Genomic DNA, 23,956 nt, shown 5'->3' with positions numbered 1-23,956 from the left:
TACTGCCAACGTGCAGACCCCAGGCGCTCAGATCCCTGCCAGTGTAGTTCATGTACCTCTGGGATGTGCAAGCCGAAACATGTGAGCATGTCTGAGCGGCTGAACCAACATGTAACCATAAACATTATGAATAATACTCGCGAGAATGTACGGCTTTCTCCTAAGTAGCGCTTGAAGCACTTTGCCTAAATCAAATTACTTTTGTAACACTCGCGTGAAAGTTGGAGTTTCATGCCCAAAGACTGGGCGGAAGGGGTGACCGCCCTGGACCCCTGCCCGACTTCCCGTTAGGCCGAGCCGCCATCCCGAAAGGGGACAGTGTTCAGGCCAGCTTCCTGGAGACACACCTGCGCCTGCACACACCCACCGCGGTCGCGTCACCAGGGCCGCGGCCACCTGGGCGAGGACCAAAGTCTGAAGGGAATTCCCTCAGCCACGGAGCAATGGGAAAGCGGGACCCGGGTGAGTTTTGAAAAATAGAAGAGAACCGGGGTTGGGTGGACACAAAGGGAAGGGGTCACCGCTACTCACCCAGCCCTCGAAGGTGTCTGAGGCGCCGGTCGTGCGCAGCAGCTCCTGGAACTGCAGGGTGCAGTTGGCCACGAAGTGGTCGTAGCCCAGGGGCGTCTCGTGGAAGACGGCCAACTCGAGGTGGCCGCCGTCGGTGACGTTGGCGCAAAACTCCTCGTTGTACGTGGGTTTGTTGGTCTTCTGCTTGGTGCTGGTCTGGCCCACGCGCACCTGGTCCACGCTCACCGTCAGGTAGGGGTCCAGCAGGTGGTGGCCCTTTTTGAAGAGCGAGTGGCGCAGGGACCAGCGGGTGGGCTGCAGCCCCACCGCCTCGCCGATGCGGACCCTCAAATAGCCATTGAACTTCATGGTTCCAGACGACATGCCGGCGCCGCTGCCCCAGCCCCGGGGGGCCGCACTGGCTCGCAGCGGGAGAGCGGGGCGTCCGGGTTCAGGCCAGCCCTCGGGGCAGCTGCAGGAGCCCGGGCAGCTCTGGGGAAAGGCAGCGCCCAAGCGCCCCTCGACCGGCCATTCTGCCTCCTCCGTGGGACTTTTCCCTCCCCTCCTTCCCTCCGTCCCGAGGTGGAAAGGAGGGGAGCCCGCCGCCGAGCCCTCAGCGGGCAGGGGAAGCCCGACCGTCCCTTCCGAGTGCGCGGCGCTTCCCGGGGACTCGCGCGGGACTCGCCCCTTCTCCAGGGCCTGGCAGCTCCTCTCTCCAGAGAGCCGGAGCGACCCGTCCGGTGAGCTCCAGCCCCAAGCGTCTCTTCTCCCGCCTCCTCCTGCTTCTCCTCCTGCCCCCGCCTCCGCAGGCTCACGCTCTCCCCCACTCGGCGAACTTCAAACCAGGAAGCAGCTGCCGCCGCCTCATCCCCAGCGAGAACCTCGCGCCGCCAGGTTCCAAGTTCACAGAACCCCTGCGCCCGCTCCCGCGCCCTCCGGACCCAGGGGGAGTGGCGCGCAGCCCGCGCCTCGGCCCTGCGGTGGGTGGATCCCCGCGCACGCCCCCGGGGAGCCCAGTGCCCGCTTGCGCCGCCCTGCGCGCCCTCTTTGTAGCGCCGGGTTTGGCCGTGAGCTGCAGGTTAGGGGCCACCGCGGGCGCAGGCCAAAAAGGAAAGGGTTCGTGGCTCGACTTCAGCAAACACCTGGGGCGTAGGAGACTGGACTGGGGAGGGACGGAAGGTTGGGAGGATGCGGAGGAGGCGCTCCAGCCAGGAACCCGCGCGTTGACGAGTCGCCCGCCCCTCTCTCCCAGCCTCCCCGGTGGGCTGGTCACCCTGCAGGACCGTCCCCAAGAGGCCCTGGCCAGAGGTGGGCGCACGGCGGGGAGATTCTTTTTCCTAGTCTTTACAGGGATGGCTCATCCCGGGATCAGCTTGAATGCATCCTGCTTGTGCACCTTTCCTACAGAGGCTAATAACACAGTTGTGTGTATGTGTGTATTTTAATAGGGCAGTAGTAATGGTGGAAATCCTGTTCACCTCCTTCCTTGGAAGGTGTGCCTCGTTGCACAAAGAGCAGGAAAGGTCGGTTCTTCTGGAGACAGACATGGCCAAGAGGTAGTAAGTCTCTTCCTCTGCTGGTGGTTCCTGGTCCACCCAGCCCTGCACAGCAAGGGCAGAAAATGTTCACACACACACACACACACACACAGGCTGTCCCCAACACACACGCGGAAGAAATCTCTTCTACGAAGACTCCAGCTTGTTGTATTTGCAGTCAGAGAGGGCAGACTTCTGATGCTTCCCACCCCGTGGTCCCTGCAGATTTTTTGTCTCCTGGGACAGCCTTGTGGACTATGCTGTGCAGCAAAGCGCGCTTCCCGAGGGCCAGCCACAACCATTTTGTTTCCCATAAAGCCTAGGCTACTCTTAAGATACTTGCTGACATTCTGTCTTGCTACACTGGCTCCCTTGGAGCTGGTTCGGCTTTCTTTCATTCCTTCCTTTCTTCCTTCCTTCGCTCCTTTCTTTTTCTTTCTTTTATGTTTTAGAGACTGTGTTTTACTTTGTCACCCAGGCTGCAGTACGGTGGTGCGATCATGGCTCACTATAACCTCCAGCTCCTAGGCTTAAGTGATCCTCCAGCCCCCGCCTCCTAAAGTGTTAAGATTAAAGGCATAAGCCCCCATGCCTGGCCCCAGCTTCATCTTTCTAGCCCCCTCCTCTAAGGCCCTGTTCAGAGCTTTCTAACTGCATAGGTTCTCAACGATTTTACATGAGTGCAATGAGGCCTCACCTGTTAATAACTGTACTATATAGAATGAAAACAAATAAGAACAATGGGCCAGGGGGAGAGGGCCTGTCTTAAAAACACCAAAGCTTCCATAGAGTACAAGGCAGAGATGCAACATGTCATTCTAATGACACCTTAGCTTTAGGCAGGATTTGTAAAGCATGCTCCCAGATGTTCAGGGGGCTCCTGTCTGGCTTTAGTGCTCCAGGGGAAGAGGTCACATCTACCATGTGGGTCAACTCTGTCACCCTTTTCTCCAAAGAGAAAAGGCTCTAGCTTTAAGAGCCACTAAAGGATTTGCTGCTGTTGGACTTTGGCACTAAAAGAAAACAGTCCCCATAAAGAACCATGGTGTGTAGACTTTAAAAGATTTTTTAAAATTGAAGTTATAATTTAAAAAAAGAAAACAGTCCTCAAATGGCAGGTGGCCACACAGCTGCTCTGGGACTGGGATGTGAGGACACCAGACACTCCATCTTTACCCTATCAGTCAGTACCTATCAGGCACTGGGACTGGCAATGGTGACAGAGCAGTGGGTCAAACAGCCATAGTGCCTGCCCTCCCGGGGCTTACAGTCCCACAAGGAGAAAAAACAACAAATTCAAGACGATGTATGTGGAGGGTGCCGTGAAGGAAAAGCCCACGGTGCCAAGGGGTGATGCATTATAACTGGATGGGTGGTCAGGGAAGGGTTCTTTGAAGAAGTAAATAGCAGAGAGATCAGCTCATTCAGAGCTCCTGAGAAAACAGATGGTTTGGCCTGTTTGGGAACAGAGAGGACTCTATATGGCTGGAGCTGAGGAAGGTGAGGGGAGAGTGGCTGAAATGAGTTTGCAAAGGTGGTCACAATGACCAGACTGGTAGATCATAGGAAAGTCTTTGGACATTATCTGTGGGCAACTGGATGCCTCTGAAGGCTGTTAAGCAGAGCCAGGGCAAGATGAGATTTATGTTTTATATCTCATGGGGACGAGCAAGGTGGCTCACACCTATAAAGCCAACACTTTGGGAGGACAAGGCAGGAGTACTGCTTGAGCCCAAGAGTTCGAGACCAGCCTGGGCAACATGGCAAGACTGTCTCTACAAAAAATAAAAACTAGAAAAATTAGCTGGATGTGGTGGAACATGCCTGTAGTCCCAATACATTTTTTTAAATAAAATCAAATAGCTCTCTGGGGAGTGGACTAGAAGAAACAGTGTGAGTGTCGGGAGACCAATTATGAGGCTGGTGCCAATGTCCAGAGGTGAGAAGATGGTGGCTAAGACTCAGGAGGTGGTGATGGAGATGAAGATAAGTAGATGAATTCAAGAAGTGTTTTGGAAGTAGAATTGATAGGTCTTGGTGAAAGATTGAAGGGAATGAGGAAGAGGACAGTATTCTGACTTGCAGAATCTGGCTTGAGCAACTGTGTGGACTGGGGAGCTATTAGAGAGTTAAGAAACAGGGCATGAGCCAAGTGCGATGGCTCACCTGTAATCCCAGCACTTTGGGAGGACAAGGCGGGGGAATGGCTTAAGCCTAGGAGTTTAAGACCAGCCTGCGCAACATAGGGAGACCCTCATCTCTACAAAAAAAAAATTTTTTTTAATTAGCCAGGGCACGTGCCTATGGTCCCAGGGAAAACCAAGGCAGGAGGATCATTTGAACCTAAACATTAGCCTGGGCAACATAGTGAGGCCTTGTCTCTACAGAAAAGTTTAAAAAATTGCCAGGTGTGGTGGCAAGTGCCTGTAGTCCCAGCTACTCAGGAACTGAGGCAGGAGGATCACTTGAGCCTGGGAGGTTGAGGCTGTAGTGACCCATCATCATGCTACTGCACTCCAGCCTGGGTGACAGTGAGATGCTGTCTTTAAAAAAGAGATAAACATGGCAAGAGGAGATTGGGGCAGGGGTGAAGAGTTGGGAATGGGAGGGGAGGATGAAGAGTTCAATTCAAAACCTGTCAAGTTTGATATATCTTGATACATTTAAGCAGAAATCTGAAGTGGGGAATTGACTATGTGGTTGTGACACTCAGAGGGCAGTCTCTTAGCTAAAGACAAATTTGGGAACTGTCAGTATACAGATAGTAATTGAAGCTAGAATCATGGATCAGACTCTGTTATGGGAAGATAGGAAGAAAATGTAACTTGAGAAGAGGATCAAGGACAGAGCCCTCCAGCAACTCCAACATTTGTGGGTGGAGGAGAAGCAGGCAAGCAGGTTGAGAGGCAGCAGCCAGCGAGGTAAGAGAAAAGCAGCAGTCAGGAAGATGTGGTGTCCAGGTATTATGGAAACCAACCAAAACATTTTCAAGCAGGAAGGAATCGTCAGCTAGGTCAAATGACGCCAAGAGTAGGCAAGGACTAAAGAATGCCACGTGGGGTAGGCGCCACGGCTCACACCTGTAGTCCCAGCACTTTGGGAGGTTGAGGCAAGAGGATCACTTGAGCCCAGGAGTACAAGACCAGCCTGGGCAACAAAGTGAGAACTCGTCTCTACAAAATATAAAAATAAATAAAAAAAGAATACCATGTGGAGTTGATATGGACAGGTCCTTAGTAATCTTTCAACAGTTTCAGTAGGGGGGTATGAGTGGAAGCCTGTTGGGGTAGGTTGAGGTGAAAGGGATGTGAGAGAGTGAATGTAGACACCGTTTCAAGAGGTTTGGCTGGAATGGGAAATAGAGTGAGAACTGAGGAAGAAGATGGAATCACTAGAAAAAGGGGCTTGTTTAGAATGAGTAAGCAACACCGAGGAAAGAGATCCCAGGGTTCTGAGATTGCAGGAGAGAATAACATCCAAGACATGGCAAGAGCATGGGCTTTAGTTAAAAAGAAACAGCTATGTTGTGGCTCTCAGCCTGCTGCCCAACATTGCCTGATTGAAGTCACACATTTGATGTGAAGTATTTAAACCCCAAAAGGCTACAGGCAAAATGCAGGCTACCATGGTATTTATCAAGCTACTTTCTCACTCTCTCGCTCAAGTACTTTTTCTGTCCTTCCTTCCCCCTCTCATCACCTGTTGGTTTTGCTCCCCTCTCCCTGTTCCTCATTTTCTCTTCCTGCAACTGGCTTCCTAAATACAGCCAGGGAAGATGGTCATCACCAGCCCCAACTTCCCACATTCCCAGCTTAATAGCCCCAGCAGAACAAGGATCTTTCCTATCAGCATCTCAAAATTAATCTCCAGGAAAACGCTGATTATCTCCATCCTATGTTATGTGACATGAGGTCAGGTAGGAAGCCACACATAGTACAGGGTCTTTGTAAGAAGGAACTGTTTGCCAATATCAATTTCTCCTATGTAACAACTTTTATCCAGAGCTGGTTCTGACCCTGAAAGCGGGGGGAGGAAGAGGTTTCCTCTCTCTACACAGGCAGGATCACTCTGATTGCTAGTGTCTTGTATGTGATACATTACAGCAACTACTGCAGTACAGATACAGCTGTATTATAGGTCCTTTATAGACTAGAGGGTGTTATTCCACGATCACTGTTACTGTTTCTTGTCTTAACAGTATAATTTTAGACTTCTCTGTATATAATTCCTAATACATTATCGAAATGCTTTTTAAATTAATTGGTTGCTTGATTGAATCACTGCCATTTTTTAAATTTCTTAAGGAACATTTCACATAACTCCAATTCCATTTAATAGAATTAGAGAATTTAGAGAATAACACAGCCAGGTCAAATGTGACCCCATATTACTGTAAAATGGCACAGGCTTTGAAGGGCAGTTTGACAGTGTACATCAAAAGCTTCAAAGTAAAATGAGTTCTATGCTTGAAGAACCAGTTCAGCTATAGTGGAATGGCTGAGTAAATTACAGAATAGTGACTTAATGGAATATTATGTAATTACTAAAATTATACATGATAAACAGCATAGAAAAAAACAGTAAATAACATCTGAAAACTAGAGTAAGAAATATAAATATGCTATGAAGTACAAAAAATATGTATACCAAAGGACAAAGAAAGGAATGCAACACAAGTAAATGAAAACAATTTTTAGAGCATTGTACAAATAATAAATGTACTAACTTTAAAGGACTCTGAAGATAAAATAATTCACATAAGGCATTCAATACCTTGCCAGGCACATGTTACACTTCAGCTGTTACCTTGGCTTCTATATTATAATTTCCTGAGCATCTACCTGAAGGCACTTGACAAACATTATTCATTTGATCCTCATGAAAACCAAATGAAGTGTTGTCATTATCTCTATTTCACAAATAAGGAAACGGAGGGTTGAAAGGTTAAGTGAATTAGATCGCATAGCTAATACCGAGGGTTGAAAGGTTAAGTGAATTGGATCACATAGCTAATACATGGTAGAGCCGAGATTTGACCAGTTTTTGGAAAGACACATACGTAAGCTCCATCCCAGCATGATTCTAATGCATAGTAGGATTGAAAACTACCACTACTACATACTGAGTACAAAGGGGAAGAAGATTGAGACTCTCAGCAAGCAGGAGATAGTGGTTTGCAGGGCAAGGGTCCTAAAGTGCCTGTCTATATCCATTTCTGAGTATGCAAAGGTATATCTAAATAAGTGGGGCCACAATGTCCTCCTCATGGGACAAAAAGAACAGAAAAGGTAAGATATTTCAAAGATAGAGTAACATTTCTCAGAATGAAAGAAAGACATTGGTCTCATATTGAAAATGATGCAGTGTTTAGTCAGAATGAGTAAAGAAAGACCCACAACTAGACACATCATTGTGAAGTTTCTGGACTTCATGATGGATAAAGGAAAGATCTTCAATGACTTGGAGGAAGAAACAGGCAAAGTGAGGGCGGGGTGTTACAGAGGGATGAGATCAGAGAGTGAGGACTTCAGCTAGCCAAAGGGTCCTGACAGCCAGTCTGTTAGGGTGTCAGTGGCTGCACAGCTCATGATGAGAGAGAGAATAAAGGAAGGGAAGCCCGAAGGGGAAAAGTCCTAAGAAGGCAGGCAGATCCAGGAGACAGGCCGTGCTTCTCGCCCTTCCTTGGGTTTCCCCAAAAGAAGGGCCTTCAATTACTATTTGCCTCAAAAGCTCACTTAAGTAAGACAGATTCCAGGGATTGAGATCAGAACAGAAAAGCACAAATAAAAGTAATCCTCCCATAAAAAGCAATCAAGGTAGTAACACTTTGTACTGACAACTGCCCAAAATTGATAGATGACCTTGGACTAATCATAAAATTGCACAGGATTAAATGAGAAACTGAATTTAAAGCACATTGCAAAGCCCTGCCACATTATATTAATGTTATCAGTTCTGCCTCATCCTGCTGCTCACTTTCCCTTCCATTCGCCTCATCCTTGCTGCCTGCCACAGATCCCCTTTCATTTGCCTCATCCTTTGCCCCCGACACAGATCCATGACTATGCAGGGGGCTCAACCCTGCCACTTGCAGAGAACCTTCAAATCAGAGGGAATTGTTTTTGAGATAGGGTCTCACTCTTGTCACCCAGGTTGGAGTACACTGGCACGATCACAGCTCAATGTAGCCTCTACCTCCCAGGCTCAAGTTATCCTCCCACCTTATTTCCCAGATAGCTGAAACTACAGGCTTGCACCACCACACCCAGCTAATTTTGTATTTTTCTGTAGAGGCAGGGTCTCACTATGTTGCCCAGGCTGGTCTTGAACTCCTGATATCAAGTGATCCTCCCACCTTGGCCCCCTAAAGTGCTACGATTACAGGCATGAGACATGCTGCCTGGCTCAAAGGCAGAATTTTTGACACATTCTTTTAATCCAAATATAATCACTTAAACTGAGCTCTAAATATGCAGGAGGCTGGACGTGGTGGGTCATGCCTGTAATCCCAGCACTTGTGGGAGTCTGAGGCAGGAGGATTACTTGAGGCCAGGAGTTTGAGACCAGCCTGGGCAACATAGTGAGACCCTGTCTCTACAAAAATAAAAATAAAAAATAGGCCCAGTGTGGTGGCACATGCCTGTAGTTCCAGCTCCTCAGGAGGCTGAGGTGGGAGGATCACTTGAGTCCAGCAGTTCGAGGTTGCAGTAAACCATGTTTGTACCACTGCACTCCAGCTTGGGCAATGGAGCAAGACTCTGTCTCAAAAAATAAATAAATAAAATACACACAGGTGCATACACACACACACATGGAGGAACACTTGAAAAATAACACAAGTAGCAAGAAAGACAAAAGTGCTCTGGCGAGCGTAACAAAAATAAAGGAAGATGATAAGCTCATGGGTACAATGGGTGTGATGATACAGAAACCACGTTGAGTACTAAGATGAAACTTGGCCTTGATACAGGAGAAAGGAAGTCAACAAAGGAATTTTACACATTTCCCTGAGTTACTCATTTTAAGAGTCCAAGCAACTGAAATCAGGAAACACCTGTGCTTGTTAACATTAGTTAGGAAATGATTTTAAAAACTTGGACACAGTTTTAGATAACTGATGGCAGGCAGTGATATCATTCTAGCGTCTATATTTCCATGTAAATGCACAAGCTATGTTTCTTAGTTTTTGGCCATTTATGTAACAGCAATCAGAGACTCAATGCATTATATTTATGGGATAATTGTTACACATTTTAAACGTAAAATTGCCTGGGGCCAGACATAGTGGCTCATGCCTATAATCCCAGCACTCTGGGAGACAAAGGCATGAGGATCACTTAAGCCAGGAGTTCAAGACAAGCCTGGGCAATGTAGTGAGGTCCCCATCTCTACAAAAAAAATTTAATGTCTGTGTCGTTTGTTTCCAGCATTTTCTTTGATGTCCCAGTGAAATTACAATCAGTAGAAAAAAAAGTTATTTATTGTTGTTGTTTGTATAATAGAAGTAGAGTCTTGCTATACTTTCCAGGCTGGTTTTGTACTCCTAGCCTCAGGTGATTTTCCTGCCTCACCTTCCCAAAATGCTGGGATTGCAGGCATGAGCCACTGCACCTGGCCCTGTTGTTTTTAAGAAAATTACAAGTTAAATCTTGTACCAGTGAACAAGGTTTGTATAATTTTATTGTCTTGAAATTTTATTGTATCTCACTTTAAAAAATAGAAGCATATTAGAATACACTTTGTTCTATACCCAAATTTTGTGTTAAACTCTTTAAAAATGTCTTTTCAATGTTAGGTAAAAGCAATGAGTCTTACAGATATATACTTCATATTAATTATTAATCATTATAATTTAGAAATGTTAATTATAATCACTTAAAGGAACTTCAATAAACTAATGGTTATTGAGGTTAGATTAAGAATACCTATAATCGTGAAGAGTAGTGGCCTGACACAGTAATGAAAGACAGATGTTTAAATTTAAAAAGGAAAAATGTGATTATACATTTTATATGTTGTAGACAACACACCAAAACATACATACGAGGACATCCACTTTTGGTCATTGATAGTAGCTAATGCCAGACACATCCTCCCACAAGAAACACCTAGAAATATCCAAGATAACTGATTCCAGGCATTTAACAACAAATATTGCAGGGCAGTGATCCTTGAGAGAAAGGAAACACAAAGTGATCTGCACATCCTCTTCAGCTTTCTGTCTGGGGACACCAGCTACACCAAAAGGAAGTGGAATCCAAGGAAATACGGAAGTCTTGCTGAGCTGAAGAGATCTAGATAAAAGTTTCGAGTGGTTGTCATCTCTGAAATTTGTAAGACAGGATACCAGAAAGAAAGGTGTGTGCAGAAGAAGAGAAAAAAGAAGATTTCACAAGAGTTCCTGTGTAGCCCATGTGCAGGGTGGGACTTAGTGAGGCCTAGAAGAGAATGGTTGCTATGAACAAGGGAACTGGCCAAGATATCACAGGCTGTGAAGTACTCCAAACACTGGAATATTGTCCCAGTCTAAAGGGAGCGATCTTAATAAGCCCTTCATGCATTCAAGTGAAATTCTAAAGAGGCCACACCTTAGAGTAAATACCATGCCCCAGACAAAGGGCCATGTCTCAGGACTAAGGATAAAACTGACATAGAATAAATAATAATAATAATAATAATAATAAACAAAACAAAGCATAGCAAGATTAAGGGGATTTTTCAGTAGTTTAATAGCCTGATAGAATAAACCTCAATACCATTTAAAAGAAGATAACATAATCCAGACTCTCTGTAACTCCTTTGCAGCAATATTCAACAGTAGGTTAAAAATATTACACATATAAAGAAGCAGAAATATGTGACTCATAATCAATATAAGACACGGTCAATAGAAGCAGAATCCAAGATAACCCAAATGTTGGAATTAGCAGATGAGGCCTTTAAAACAGCTATTATAAATATATGTAAGGATGCATGGGAAAAGATGAATATATGATTGAATAGATGAGAAGGATTGGCAAAGAAATAAACCAAATGGATATGTTAGAAATAAAAAGCAGCTGGGTGCAGTGTGTCACGCCTGTAATCCCAGTACTTGGGAGGCTGAGGCAGGTAGATCACGAGGTCTAGAGATTGACACCATCCTGGCCAAGATGGTGAAACCCCGTCTCTACTGAAAATATAAAAATTAGCTGGGCATGGTGATGCGTGCCTGTAATTCCAGCTATTTAGGAGGCTGAGACAGAAGAATAGCTTGAACCCAGGAGGCGAAGGTTGCAATGAGCTGAGATCATGCCACTATACTCCAGCCTGGTGACAGAAACTCTGTCTCAAAAAAAAAAAAAAAGAAAAGAAATAAAAAGCAAATATCTGAAATGTAAAATTTATTCAATGGTTGGAGCAGTTTGGAGATGGCAAAAGGATGGGTCAATTATCTCTAAGAGAGATCAATAGAAATTATATAATTTAATAACAGGAAGAAAAAGATTGAAAAAATACATAAACAGCCTTAGTGAACTCTGGAACAACCCTAAGTAGTCAGTATATATATAATTGGAGTCGCAAGCCTGAGTGTGGTGGCTCATACCTATAATTCCAGCACTTTGGGAGGCTGAGGCAGGAAGATCACTTGAGCCCAAGAGTTCAAGACCAACCTGAGCAACATAGTGAGGCCCCCATCTCTACCAAAAAAAGAAAAAATAGCTGGGCATGGTGGCACATACCTATAGTCCTAGCTTCTTGCGGGGGTTGAGGTGAGAGGATCACTTGAGCCTTGAGGTTAAGGCTGCAGTGAGTTCTGATTGTACCACTGTGCTACAGCCTGGGAAACAGAGCAAGACCCCATCACTAAAATAAAAAATAATAATAATTAGAGTCTCACTAATAGAAAGGAAAGAGAAAATAGGTAGAGTGAATTATTTTTTAATTGGCTGAAATTTCTCTAATTTGGTGGAAAACATCAGCCTGCAAATTGAAGAATCAACAAACTCCAAGCAGAATAAATACAAAAAATAAGATAGAGAAAGAAAACACACCAGTTACACTGTAGTGAAAGGTTAAAAACCAAAAATATGGAATAAATGTTGAAATAGAGGAAAAAAGTCAATGACATAAAGGGAACAATGCTATGAATCACAGTTGACTTCACTAGAAACAATGGAGGCCAAAAGAAATGGAATGATGTCATTAAAGTACTGAAAGAATAGATCGTCCAGCTTTTTTTTTTTTCTCTTCGAGATTGTGTCTGGCTCAGTCACCTAGGCTGGAGTAAAATGACACAATCACAGCTCACTGCAGCCTCAACCTCCTAAGCTCAAGTCATCCTCTCACCTCAGCCTTCCAATTAGCTGGAACTACAAATGTACACCACTATGTCCAACTAATTTTTTTTCTTTTTTTGTAGATATGGGGTCTCAACTATATTGCCCAAACTGTTCTTGAACTCCTGAGCTCAAGCAATCCTCCTGCCTTGGCCTTCCAAAGTGCTGGGATTACAAGTGTGAGCCACCACACCTGGCCAGAATTCTAACATTTTTCAAAAATAGAAACAAAATAGACATTTTCTGATTAACAGATGCTGGGAGGATTCATTGTAAACTATATGAAATTCTAATAGAAGAATTTTGGGGGATGACGGAAAATGATAGCAGAGGGAAATCTAAACTACAGAAAGTAATAAATAGCACCAGAAATGGTAAGTAGATGTGTAAATATAAAGAACTTTTTTCTTCTTTTTTTTTTTTTTAAAAACAACAGACTATTAAAGACAAATATACTGTAGGACTCTCAACTTGTATAGAAGTAAAATATATGACAACAAAAACAAAAAAGGACAGAGGGTGTTGTGTGTGTGTTTGTTTTATTTTCAGCAATGCTTTTGGAGAAAGAAAAAAGGACAGAGTTGACAAAATTGTACTATTGTAAGATTCTTACATTTCACATGAAGTAGCACAATATTAGCTCTAAATAGACTGTCAAGGTTGTGCTGACTACTATGGTAGTCACTAGCCACAAGTGACTAAATTTAAACTTAAATTAATTAAAAATAAGTAAAATTTAAACTTGAGCTTTCAGTGGTACTAGCCATATTTCAAGGTATCAACAGTCACATGTAGCCAGTGTCTACCATATTGGAAAGAAACAGAACATTGTCACTACTAAGGAACATTTAGTTGGAGCATCCCCAGAGCATCCATGAAAAAATAAAAATATACAGACATAAAACTTTAAAATCAATAGATGAATTAGAATAGAATACTAAAAATGTTGTATAAACCAAAATAAAGCCATGAAGGAAGAAATGAAAAACAAGAGACAAGCAGAAAACAAATAGCAAGGTGATAGACTTAAATACTACCATATCAATAATTACATTAAATATAAATGAACTAAACAATCCAAAGAAAAGAAAAAGGCTGCAAGGATGAATACAAAGCAAGATTCAAGTAAGTGCTTTGGCATGAGATTCAATGCATTTTAAAGATCCAGATAGGTTGAAAATAAAAGGAAGGGAAAACATAGGCCAAGCAAATCTAAGAAAACTGGTATTGATATACTATTATTATACAAAACAAACTTCAAGTCAAAAAGAATTATCAAAGTTGAAGAGTGACATTCCTTAATGAAAAATGGTCATTTCATCATGAAAATATAAAAAATATAAATGTTTATGTGATTAAAAAGCTTCAAGTATAAGAAGCAAGATATGAAAATTAAAGGAATAGGCCCAGCACAGTGGCTCATGCCTGTAATCCCAGAACTTTGGGAGGCCAAGGAGGGAGGAATCCTCAAGCCCAGGATTTTGAGACCAGCCTGGGCAACATAATGAGATCCTATCTCTACAAAAAAATTATGAAATTAGGTGGGCATGGTGGTGGGCATCTGTAGTCTCAGGTGCTCAAGAGGCTGGGGCAGGAGGATCGTTTGATCCCAAGAGGTCAAGGCTGCAGTGAGCTGTGATTGTGCCACTGCACTCCAGCCTGGGTGACAGAGTGAGACTGTGTCTCAAAAAAAAAATTTTTTTGAAGGAACAAATACACAAATCTATCATCATAGTTGAACATTTTTAATTCACATATCTGTAATTGATAGAACTAGACATAAATACATGAATATAAATGATTTGAACACTATCAACCAACTTAACCTAATTGATATATAAAGAATACTTTATATAAATATAAAATTGGCTTAATAAATTTCAAAGGATTGAAAAATACAGAATATGCTCTCTAAACATAACAGAATGAAATTAGAAATCAATAACAATAAGATATCTTAAAACTCCCAAATATTTGGAAATCACACGATACAGTTCTAAAGAACTGATGAGTTAAAGAAGAAATCACAGTAAATCTAGGAGATAGTTTAACCTGAATAATAATTTTAAAAATCAAAATTTGTAGATGTTCCATAGGGAGCAGCTCTATGCAAACCTACCTGCCCCCCAAATTAAGGTAGCTGAGATGAAGGAAGAGGCTGATAAATTTTTTCAGAAAGAAACATTTAATAGGAACTTATGAACAGAGGCCATGTCTGTGGCAGCCACGAGATGATGGTGGATCCCCACACTTTTACCTTCCCCACCGACCTAGGGCTAATATGCCATAAGGAAAGTGTAGGTATACTTCTTCAGAAAGAATGTGTAAAACAACTTAGGTGGGCCCCTCTGGGAAAGGCAAGAATGCTATGTGCCTCACAGCCTATAATTTGCTTAAGGCAGGATTTATGGTAAGTATATGCTTACATTTTATGCCACAGATCATATAGCTATTAATAGAATAATAAGGAAATATTGTGCTTAACATTATGCCAATAAATTCAACCACTTAGATAAATTGGACACATTTCTTGAAAATCACAACATATAAAAATCTGACACAAGAAGAAATAGAAAATCTGAATAGCCCTGTCTTTGTTAAAGAAATATAATGGGGAAAACTCCGTGGTGATAGAAACCAGGTCAGTGGTTGCCTATATAGAATGTCAAATGAAAGAGAACATAAGAGAACTCTCGGGAATGATGAAAAAAATTCCATATCATAAACTTTTTGTGGTAATTACAAGGGTGTATCATTTGGTAAATCCCTAAAATTTTGCCCTTAAGATATGTACTTTTTATTTGAGACAGGATCTCACTCTGTCACCAAGGCTGAAGTACAAAGGCACAATCACAGCTTACTGCAGGCTTGAACTCCCAGATTCAAGTGATACTCCTACCTCAGTCTCCTGAGTAGCTGGGACTACAGGCACACACTACCACCCCCACCCAGCTAATTTTTGTATTTTTTGTAGAGAGAGGGTCTCATCATGTTGATCAGGCTCATCTCTAACTCCTGGACTCAAGCAAGCCTCCAACCTTAGCCTCCCAAAATGTTGGGAATACAGGCATGGGTCACAGTGCCTGGACAGATGTGTACATTTTACTGTATGCACATTTTACCTTAACTGAGCCCCAAAAACTATGACATGAACACAAAACATGAAACATTCTGACATTTTAAGTCTTAAATATAATTGAAGTAAAAAGTTCCATGAGATATCTTATGTAAGATATATGCAAAAATTATCCCATAACTTTATTTGAAAAATATTTCTTTTCCTTCTGAATAAAAGTTCCAAAGTTCAAACCCAATCATATTTCTTTCAGTGATGTTAATAATGACTGTGCTGATTCATCCTTCCAGATTTAGCTTATGACCCTTCTTCAGTGTAATCTTTCTGGAACCACCATGATGAAGTAGAGTCGTTGTCTGGGGTAAATACCTGAGGTTCATTCTCTCATGCCAGGAAATTGAGGACACAGACACACAAGAAGTGGGTTTAAGGGTGGAGGTTTAACAGGCAAAAGAAAAGGAAAAGAGAATCTCCTGCAGAGAGAGAGGGGCACCAAAGTGGGCCTTCTGGTCCTGTGGTGAAGAACATAGGTTTTATAGACTGGCTTGAAGAGGTGATGTCTGATTTACATAGGGCCCAAAGATTGGTTGGACCAGGTGTGACATTTACATAACAGGAGAAGAAGCTGACCACTCCACCCTAGTCTTTTATTATGCAAATGGATTTTCTACCTGGCCAGCACCATGTTGTCCTTTACAGTTCATGTGGTTGACAAAGAAAAGGGAAGAAAACCAGGCAATACAATTCAGGACATAGGCATAGGCAAGGACTTCATGACTAAAACACCAAAAGCAATGGCAACAAAAGCCAAAATAGACAAATGGGATCTAATTAAACTTAAGAGCTTCTGCACAGCAAAAGAAGCAATCATTAGAGTGAACCAGCAACCAACAGAATGGGAAAAAATTTTTGCAAGCTACCCATCTGACAAAGGGCTAATATCTAGAATCTACGAAGAACTAAAACAAATATACAAGAAAAAAAACAACCCCATAAAAAAGGGGGTGAAGGATATGAACAGACACTTTTAAAAAGAAGACATTTATGCAGCCAACAAACATATGAAAAAGTGCCCATCATCGCTGGTCATTAGAGAAATGCAAATCAAAAATACACTGAGATACCATCTCACACCAGTTAGAAAGGCAATCGTTAAAAAATCTGGAGACAACAGATGCTGGAGAGGATGTGGAGAAATAGGAACACTTTTACACTGTAGGTGGGAGTGTAAATTAGTTCAACCATTGTGGAAGACAGTGTGGCAATTCCTCAAAGATCTAGAAATAGAAATTCCATTTGACCCAGCAATCCCATTACTGAATATATACCCAAAGGATTATAAATCATTCTATTATAAAGACACATGCACACGTCTGTTCATGCAGCACTGTTTATAATAGCAAAGACTTGGAACCAACCCAAATGCCCATCAATGACAGACTGGATAAAGAAAATGTGGCACATATATACCATGGAATACTATGCAGCCATAAGAAAGGATGAGTTCATGTCCTTTGCAGGAACATGGATGAATCTGTAAACCATCATTCTCAGCAAACTGACACAAGAACAGAAAATCAAACACCACATGTTCTTACTCATAAGTGGGTGTTGAACAATGAGAACACATGGACACAAGGAGGGGAACATCACACACTGGGGTCTGTTGAGGGATAGCAGAGGGAGGGGAGATTGGGGAGGGATAATATGAGGAGAAAAACCTAATGTAAGTAACGGGGGAATGGAGGCAGCAAACCACCATGGCATGTGTATACCTATGTAACAATCTTGCAAGATCTGCACATGTACCCCAGAACTTAAAGTTAAAAAAAAGAAGAAAAGGGAAGATGGAGCTGCCATGCTGAGCATGCCTAGCCCTCAGGTAGCCTTTTCCTATTGGCATAGCTGCCAGTATTCACCTGTGCAAGCTTCCAGCTTGCTTATCTATGTCTGCAGCTTGATTTTTCAGGCTACTTTTTGTTAGGAAAAAAAATGATTTGGGGGCTGCTTTTTATTAAAAGGAAAACCTTACCAAGGACTTCCTTACCCGATCTCTCTGCCTAAATAATTTGTTTTTAACTCCTATATCAATGAGGATTTACATTGTCCCTCTCCGTTCCCTTGTCCCTTATAGCACCTGTATACTGTGTTCTGAAGGTCTAAATATACTTATTCTCCTCTACCCCACATTATGTGATCTTTGAACATAAGACTGTGCTTTTATCTCATTTTCCCAGTGCCTGTCATATTGCCAGGCTTAGCAGGTGCTCAATAAATGCTGTTTGATCAAGTGGTTGAATGATACGGAGATTCTTTCAGCCAGAATATACTACTGGCCTTGAGAAGATATTTTAAATATTTTCCCTTTAAATTTGATTCCTTTCCTGTTACACATACAGGAATATTCCAAAACCCAAGAGAAAAAAGTAAAACACACAACAACAAAAAAAGATTAGATATCAGATATTAAATGAAATGCTCAAAAAATGCTCCAGTTCAACATTGAAAGAAAAATAGAAAATATAAAGGAAAACTATTATGAGATAATGTGAAGTAGAGAAATGAGACCTTGGACATACACTCACAGGCTTTGGATTATAAGGGAAAGAAAAACTTACATATGGGGAAAAGATCTTTGCAATTAATTACCTCCCAAAAGGTGAGATGGTATCCAAATTGATGAAAAATGTTACTTGTCCTTTGAAACATTTATTTTAAAATAGGCTTTATAATAATTCATATGTTTATGACCACATTTTCTTATATCAAATAACAATACGGTTTGTTAACTTCTGTCGCTATGTTCTAATTGCAGAACTCTAGTTTGATTTTAGGTTAGGCGGGGTGTATTGAAACATATATAAGCTAAACTGAGTTTGCTTGTCTTAAGAAATGGTGTCATGGGAGATGAAAGTGGAGTTGAAAACCTGAAAGGCAAAGGGTTGCAAGTTTACTGCAAGGTTTTGAGACAAGGATGCTGTGGTAGTGTTACAGTAAATAGCCAGTCAGGTATGAGCAGGGCAGAAGAGGGCTCCTCCTGCCCCACCAGGAATGTCAGGCCACCATCAGGTGATGGTCAGGTGGTTGTTATACTGTTTCTCTAAAATAATAATTGGTCACAAGTGGCACCAGGAGAAGGCAGTCTCCCAGTAGAAAAAACCTGAAAGTTGTGATCTGCAGCTTCCCAACACAATCTCAGGAGTTGTGCTAGTGGGCTCAAGCCTATGCATTAAGAGGCAACATGGCAGAGTTTAACTGGTATATATGACCTTCTAGGGACTTTTTATTGACAACTCCAGTAAACACACTGGGCATGCAGCCCCTCCCAGGTGCTGGCTGGCCACTGCGCAAGCAGACTCTTCTTCAGTGTAATCTTTCTGGAACCACCATGAGGATTTAAATTCTCCCTCCCTGTACCCATGTCCCCCAGTATACATCTCCCTTAGAGCACCTATACACTGTGTTCTGATGGTGTAAATATAGTTATTCTCCTTTACCCTACATTATGTGATCTTTGAACATAACATAGTGCTTTTATCTCAGCCAATCCCAAGGGAAGAATCAAAGGAGAAGGGACAGAAGCATGCCAACATATAAAACCCCAAGTCGAAAGGTAAAACCGTGCACACTTGGCTCTCTTGCATCTTCCAGGTGTACTTCCTTTCATTCCTGCTCTAAAGCTTTTTAACAAACTTTCACTCCTCCTCTGAAACTTGCCTTGGACTATCTCTCTGCTTTATGCACCTCGGTCAAATTCCTTCTTCTGAGAAGGCAAGAATTGAGACCCAGAAAGATTCACTGCTGGTAACAGTAAAAATCAGGAAGGAAGAGTTTTGGTAAAAACAAAAACAAAAACAAACTACTTTCTTACTCTCAGATATCTACATACTGAAACAGGGGCACATGACAAAGTTTTATTAAATAGATACTAGTATCCTCACTTAAAAAAATGAAAATGTGTTTTACATTCCTAGAGTTAAAGCTAGCCCCTCAGATAATTTGTAATTTGTAAATGAATTTGTATCCTGTTCGTTTTCTCTATCATGTTGTAGATAAGGGATCCTGATGTGGAGCTGGATGTCCTGGTTCCAAATCCTGGCTCCTCCCCTCATCCCTGGGCGAGATGAGGAATGAGAGCAAGAGAGGGTTGAGCCTGACTCTCAGATCTCTGCATGGGGCATGTCACTGATGATGGCGGCACTCCCCAAGAGAGGGAACACTAAGTTTGAAGCTGGGCATAGTGAGTACCATTTTGGATGAGTTAAGTTTAGAAGTGCCTGAAGACATCCAAGCGGAAGAAGTGGCTACATAGACTGAAGATACAGAGTAGGAAATGTTAACACCCTCAAGGAACTGGAGTCCTGGGCACAGGTGAGACTGCTCCCCGGGGGCTGTAGAAGGAGAGGACACGAGGCCTCAGGCAGAGCTCTGGGTGAAGCAGGTGTACAGCCGGAGAGAAGGCTGGAGATTAAGGGGAACAAGGAGATTGTTGGTGTATCAAGGGCTGTGCTATGTAGGGGATGAAGTCTGGGGATGAAATGTCAGTAACATCATCTTCCATTAGCTGATTAAAGATGAGAGTAATAAAGCTAGCTCCTGGGACTGAAAGCCAATTAATTTTATTCTTTTCTAGAGCTAAGACTAGCACTTCAGATGATTTGTAATTTGTAAATGAATTTGCATCCTATTTGTAAGTAAATGCTTTGGTGATAAGGACATACCAATGAGAGAACACACTAGACCAGGGGTCCCCAACCTCCAGGCCACAGACAGGTAACAGTCCCGTGTGTTAGGAACCCAGCTGCACAGCAGGAGGTGAGCGGTGGGTGAGCAAGCGTTACCCCCTGAACTCCACCTCCCGGCAGATCAGTGGCAGCACTGCATGCTTATAGGAGCACAAACCCTATTGTGAACGTGCATTCAAGGGATCTAGGTTGCACATTCCTTATGAGAATCTAATATCTGATTATCTGAAGTAGAATAGTTTCATCCTGAAGCCATCCCCTACCCCTTCCATGAAAAAATTGTTTTCCATGAAACCAGTTCCTAGTGCCCAAAACGTTGGCGACCACTGCAGCAGACAAACACAAGTTCACCAACATTCTTGAAAAATCAGCAGCACAATGCTCTGAAGTGGAGGTGAAGGAGCTGTATTCTCTTATTTGACTCAGGAGCCCCAGGCCCAGTCTAAGTTTGAAAGGCATTATTCTTGTGTCATGGAAATGAACAGTTTCTGTATGCAAGGTAAGTTTCATATGCAACTGTGGAATTATATTCCAGATTTCTCCCTAATAAACTATAACACTGGAAAATTTTATATGAAAAATAAAATGTCTCTACCCTCATTGAAACCATAGCATGAAAATATTAACTAATCACGTTACTTTCTTCTGCATAGCCTAGCATTTGAATTTCAAGTGCTTTCCATATTTGAGATGCACAGTGCCATCTAATGGTCACAAACCATAAACCAAAAGAGGAAGAAAATCAGAACTGAAATAATAATTTAAAAAATAGTAAAATCTAATACATTACAAGCTTCAAAATTGCATAGTTAACTCCTCTTGACTACAAAACTTTTATCTTTGCCGTAGTCTTTGTCATGTGAGTTACAATCATAAAAGTTACAAATGATCATATTGCATAGATAACTACAGATCACATTTTAAATTAAAATAATTCACGATATACCTGAAACCGTAATTTACATGCAGTTTGCAGCTTTCTACTTTCACTCTTCAATCATCTAAAACTATAATACACAGGGTTCCTCATGCATATACACTATTCCCACAGAAACAAAATCATTAGAAATACCTTGGATGAAATAATTTGTTCAACTAGGATAATTTTTTAAAGCAGGGGTAAGATTAGGGAGATATATACAAGGATATTACATTGATGTCTACAAGTTTAGCAAATGGCCAGTCTTCTTCATGGAAAATAATTATTCTAACCATTTTCCCTGCAGCCCTTCAAGACTGAGGAGATTATGGGGCTACTGAATGTATCTTGGACTTTAGAGAAAGAAAGTGAAGCTGAGTTGAGATCCATTGGTTCTATTTTGGAAAGATGCACCCAGTGGCACGAACTTCACAGCTCAGCTCTGGGGTCAAAGTAATTTCCATTGCTCACACTGCCACCCAACTCTGGGGCATAAGTGTGGAAGCGGTACAGCACACGTGGAGAAGGGAGGGGAGGAGCAGGGCTGTGTGTCAGCCTAGCCGATCTCCCCGGAGGAGCTGCCAAGCTTGCTGCCCCAAGAACAATGCCTCCCAGACAATGCCTCACAGCTCTGTGACCTCTTCAAGATTAAGTTTCTTTGATCTCATCCCTTCTGAAGTTGTTTGGACCATATTCTATACAAAATTGAAAATTCACCTGTAAGAATTGCTTTTTAAATATCATGCTCTACTGGAAAAAGGAATTTTAAAAATTAAGTTTTTACTCTTCTACTCTCTCCCAGCAAGTGGGATATTCAAAAAAACAAAAATTCCTCTAAAATGTTATGATGTGGAAACTGGTATTTGGCTGATTTGTCTTTTCACTTGGTTTCAAGTTCTTTAGGGAATGAAGATCCTATCAATCCCTAGCAGATTGCTTCAGGCACAACTGCAGATGTTTCTTGAATGAACTTCTAGGCTTACCTGAATTGTAAGGGGGGTTTCCACCATAATGGGAAAGCCACAAGAAAAGAAGCAAGGGGGTTTAAACAAAAGGGTGAAAATTTAAGTTATTTATCAGGGGTTTATCACTTTATATGGAGAGCATTAGAAGCAATGATTTTCACAAATTGGCAGCAACAGTAACATCCATACTAAGCCATTGCTTTCTTTACTTCCTCTTGCTCTAGAATATGTTGCAAAGGGAGAGGGAAGACCTGTGGTATAGAATGACCTATGGATAAGGTTGAGAACAGTGAACTAGATGCTATGGAGACCATCGTATCGCTTATTCGGCTTTACTGTGTGCCAGGCACTGGATTAGGCATTACTCCACTAAGCCTCACTGCCATCCTTTAGGATTGATGTTAATAGTCCCTGTTGCTGCTCAGGAGAAAAAAAATTTTTTTCTTAAATTCAAGTAACCTGAGGTCCCACATTTAGTAAGAGGCAGAGGAGTTGGGTGTGTCAATAGCTAAGTTACGTGGCTCTGTCCTTTAGCTGGCCAGGGACTGACATCAGTATCACCTGGTGACTCTCCCAGGGGAGATGTTTTTAAAAATCTTTTCCAGTAATTGTGTGCAACATGGCAGTCTGAAACCAGTCTTTCAGACCTGGAAGTTCTTTAGAGACCACAATATTTTCTTTTATATTTTTTCTTTTGAAAATTTTTTTAAAATACAGAATCCTTTTTCATGTTCTTTGTTTATAAAACAACTGCCTGTCAATTAAATTACTTTTTAGAAGATCGGTACAGGAGACAGGCATGGTGGCTCACGCCTGTAATCACAGCACTTTGGGAGGCCGAGGGAGGCAGATCACTTGAGGCCAAGAGTTCGAGACCAGCCTGGCCAACATGGCAAAACTTGTCTCTACTAAAACTACAATAAATTAGCCGGGAGTGGTGGTGCATGTCCCAGATACTCAGGAGGCTGAAGCATGAGAATGGCTTGAACCTGGGAGGGGCAGGTTGCAGTGAGCCAAGATCGCATCACTACAGTCCAGCCTGGGCAACAGAGCAAGACTGTCTCAACAACAACAACAACAAAGAACACAGGTATAGGAATTAAAAAGAAAGCAAATAATTACTGGTAGCCTGACCACTCAGAGATACATAGTGATATGATTTCTGCGGGGTGGGGGGAGGTGCATCTCTTTGCAGGACTTTTTAATGTTTATATATGTTCAAACACATTTGTAACAGCAAAAGAATTTTTAAAATGCATAATATTCAATGACTTTTTACTCAGTCTTCAATGTACATTGATACTTTATTATGACAATAAACAGGTCTGCAACAACATATTCAATGCTCATCTTATATCAATAAATCTACCATCAGAGTTAAGATTTTTATTCATGACTTGGATGAAGGGATATATTGATCACATGCTTGGGTGACACAAGGCTAATATATTAGATATAAAGAATCAGAACATAAACAATATTAATAAATGGGAATGATGATCCTAAATCAACAGAAAATTTAATCAGAAATCTAAAACTTCAAACAACGTCTAACTAGTGTCTCTGCTAAATCTCACATCTCTGGAGGTGGAGTGCACCCTGCCTGAGAGAAGCAGGCAATTTGACTGACCTGAACATCAGGCATCAAAAAACAAGTAAGGGTAGCCAGGTTAGTGGGATGACATATGCAATGAAAATGGCCACCTTGGCACATGTAAAGTGTAAAACTCAATATAAACATATTATTACCTTTGAAGAGCTTGGTTATCCGCTCTGGTTTTTGTTTGTTTGTTTTGTTTTGTTTTTTTGAGATGGAGTCTTGCTCTGTCGCCAGGCTGAAGTACAGTGGTGTGATCTTGACTCACTGCAACCTCTGCCTCCCAG

The 23,956-nt window shown here is 42.2% G+C and overlaps 1 protein-coding gene and 1 long non-coding RNA gene across 2 annotated transcripts in view; one reads left to right on the top strand and one right to left on the bottom strand.

The window, feature by feature from the left end:
• PRKCH (protein kinase C eta) overlaps positions 1-1,417 on the bottom strand; it is a 237,209-nt gene extending 235,792 nt beyond the window's left edge. The window contains exon 1 of the mRNA XM_064374909.1: positions 532-1,417. Within this exon, the coding sequence (XP_064230979.1) occupies positions 532-894 (363 nt within the window). The 5' untranslated portion in view covers positions 895-1,417. The remainder of the gene's footprint in view (positions 1-531) is intronic.
• Positions 208-23,408, top strand: LOC135274246 (uncharacterized). The gene is made up of 3 exons (XR_010342057.1): positions 208-462; positions 19,496-19,814; positions 21,415-23,408. It is a non-coding gene; the product is annotated as an uncharacterized LOC135274246 (long non-coding RNA).
• Positions 23,409-23,956: the final 548 nt, after the last annotated feature.

This window comes from Aotus nancymaae, unplaced genomic scaffold (genome assembly GCF_030222135.1).
Source record: "Aotus nancymaae isolate 86718 unplaced genomic scaffold, 86718_ANA_hifiasm-v0.15.2.pri h1tg000011l, whole genome shotgun sequence".
Classification (NCBI taxonomy): domain Eukaryota; kingdom Metazoa; phylum Chordata; class Mammalia; order Primates; family Aotidae; genus Aotus; species Aotus nancymaae.
Note: the sequence above shows the minus strand (reverse complement) of the source record. Positions and strands in the feature narration are given on the sequence as shown.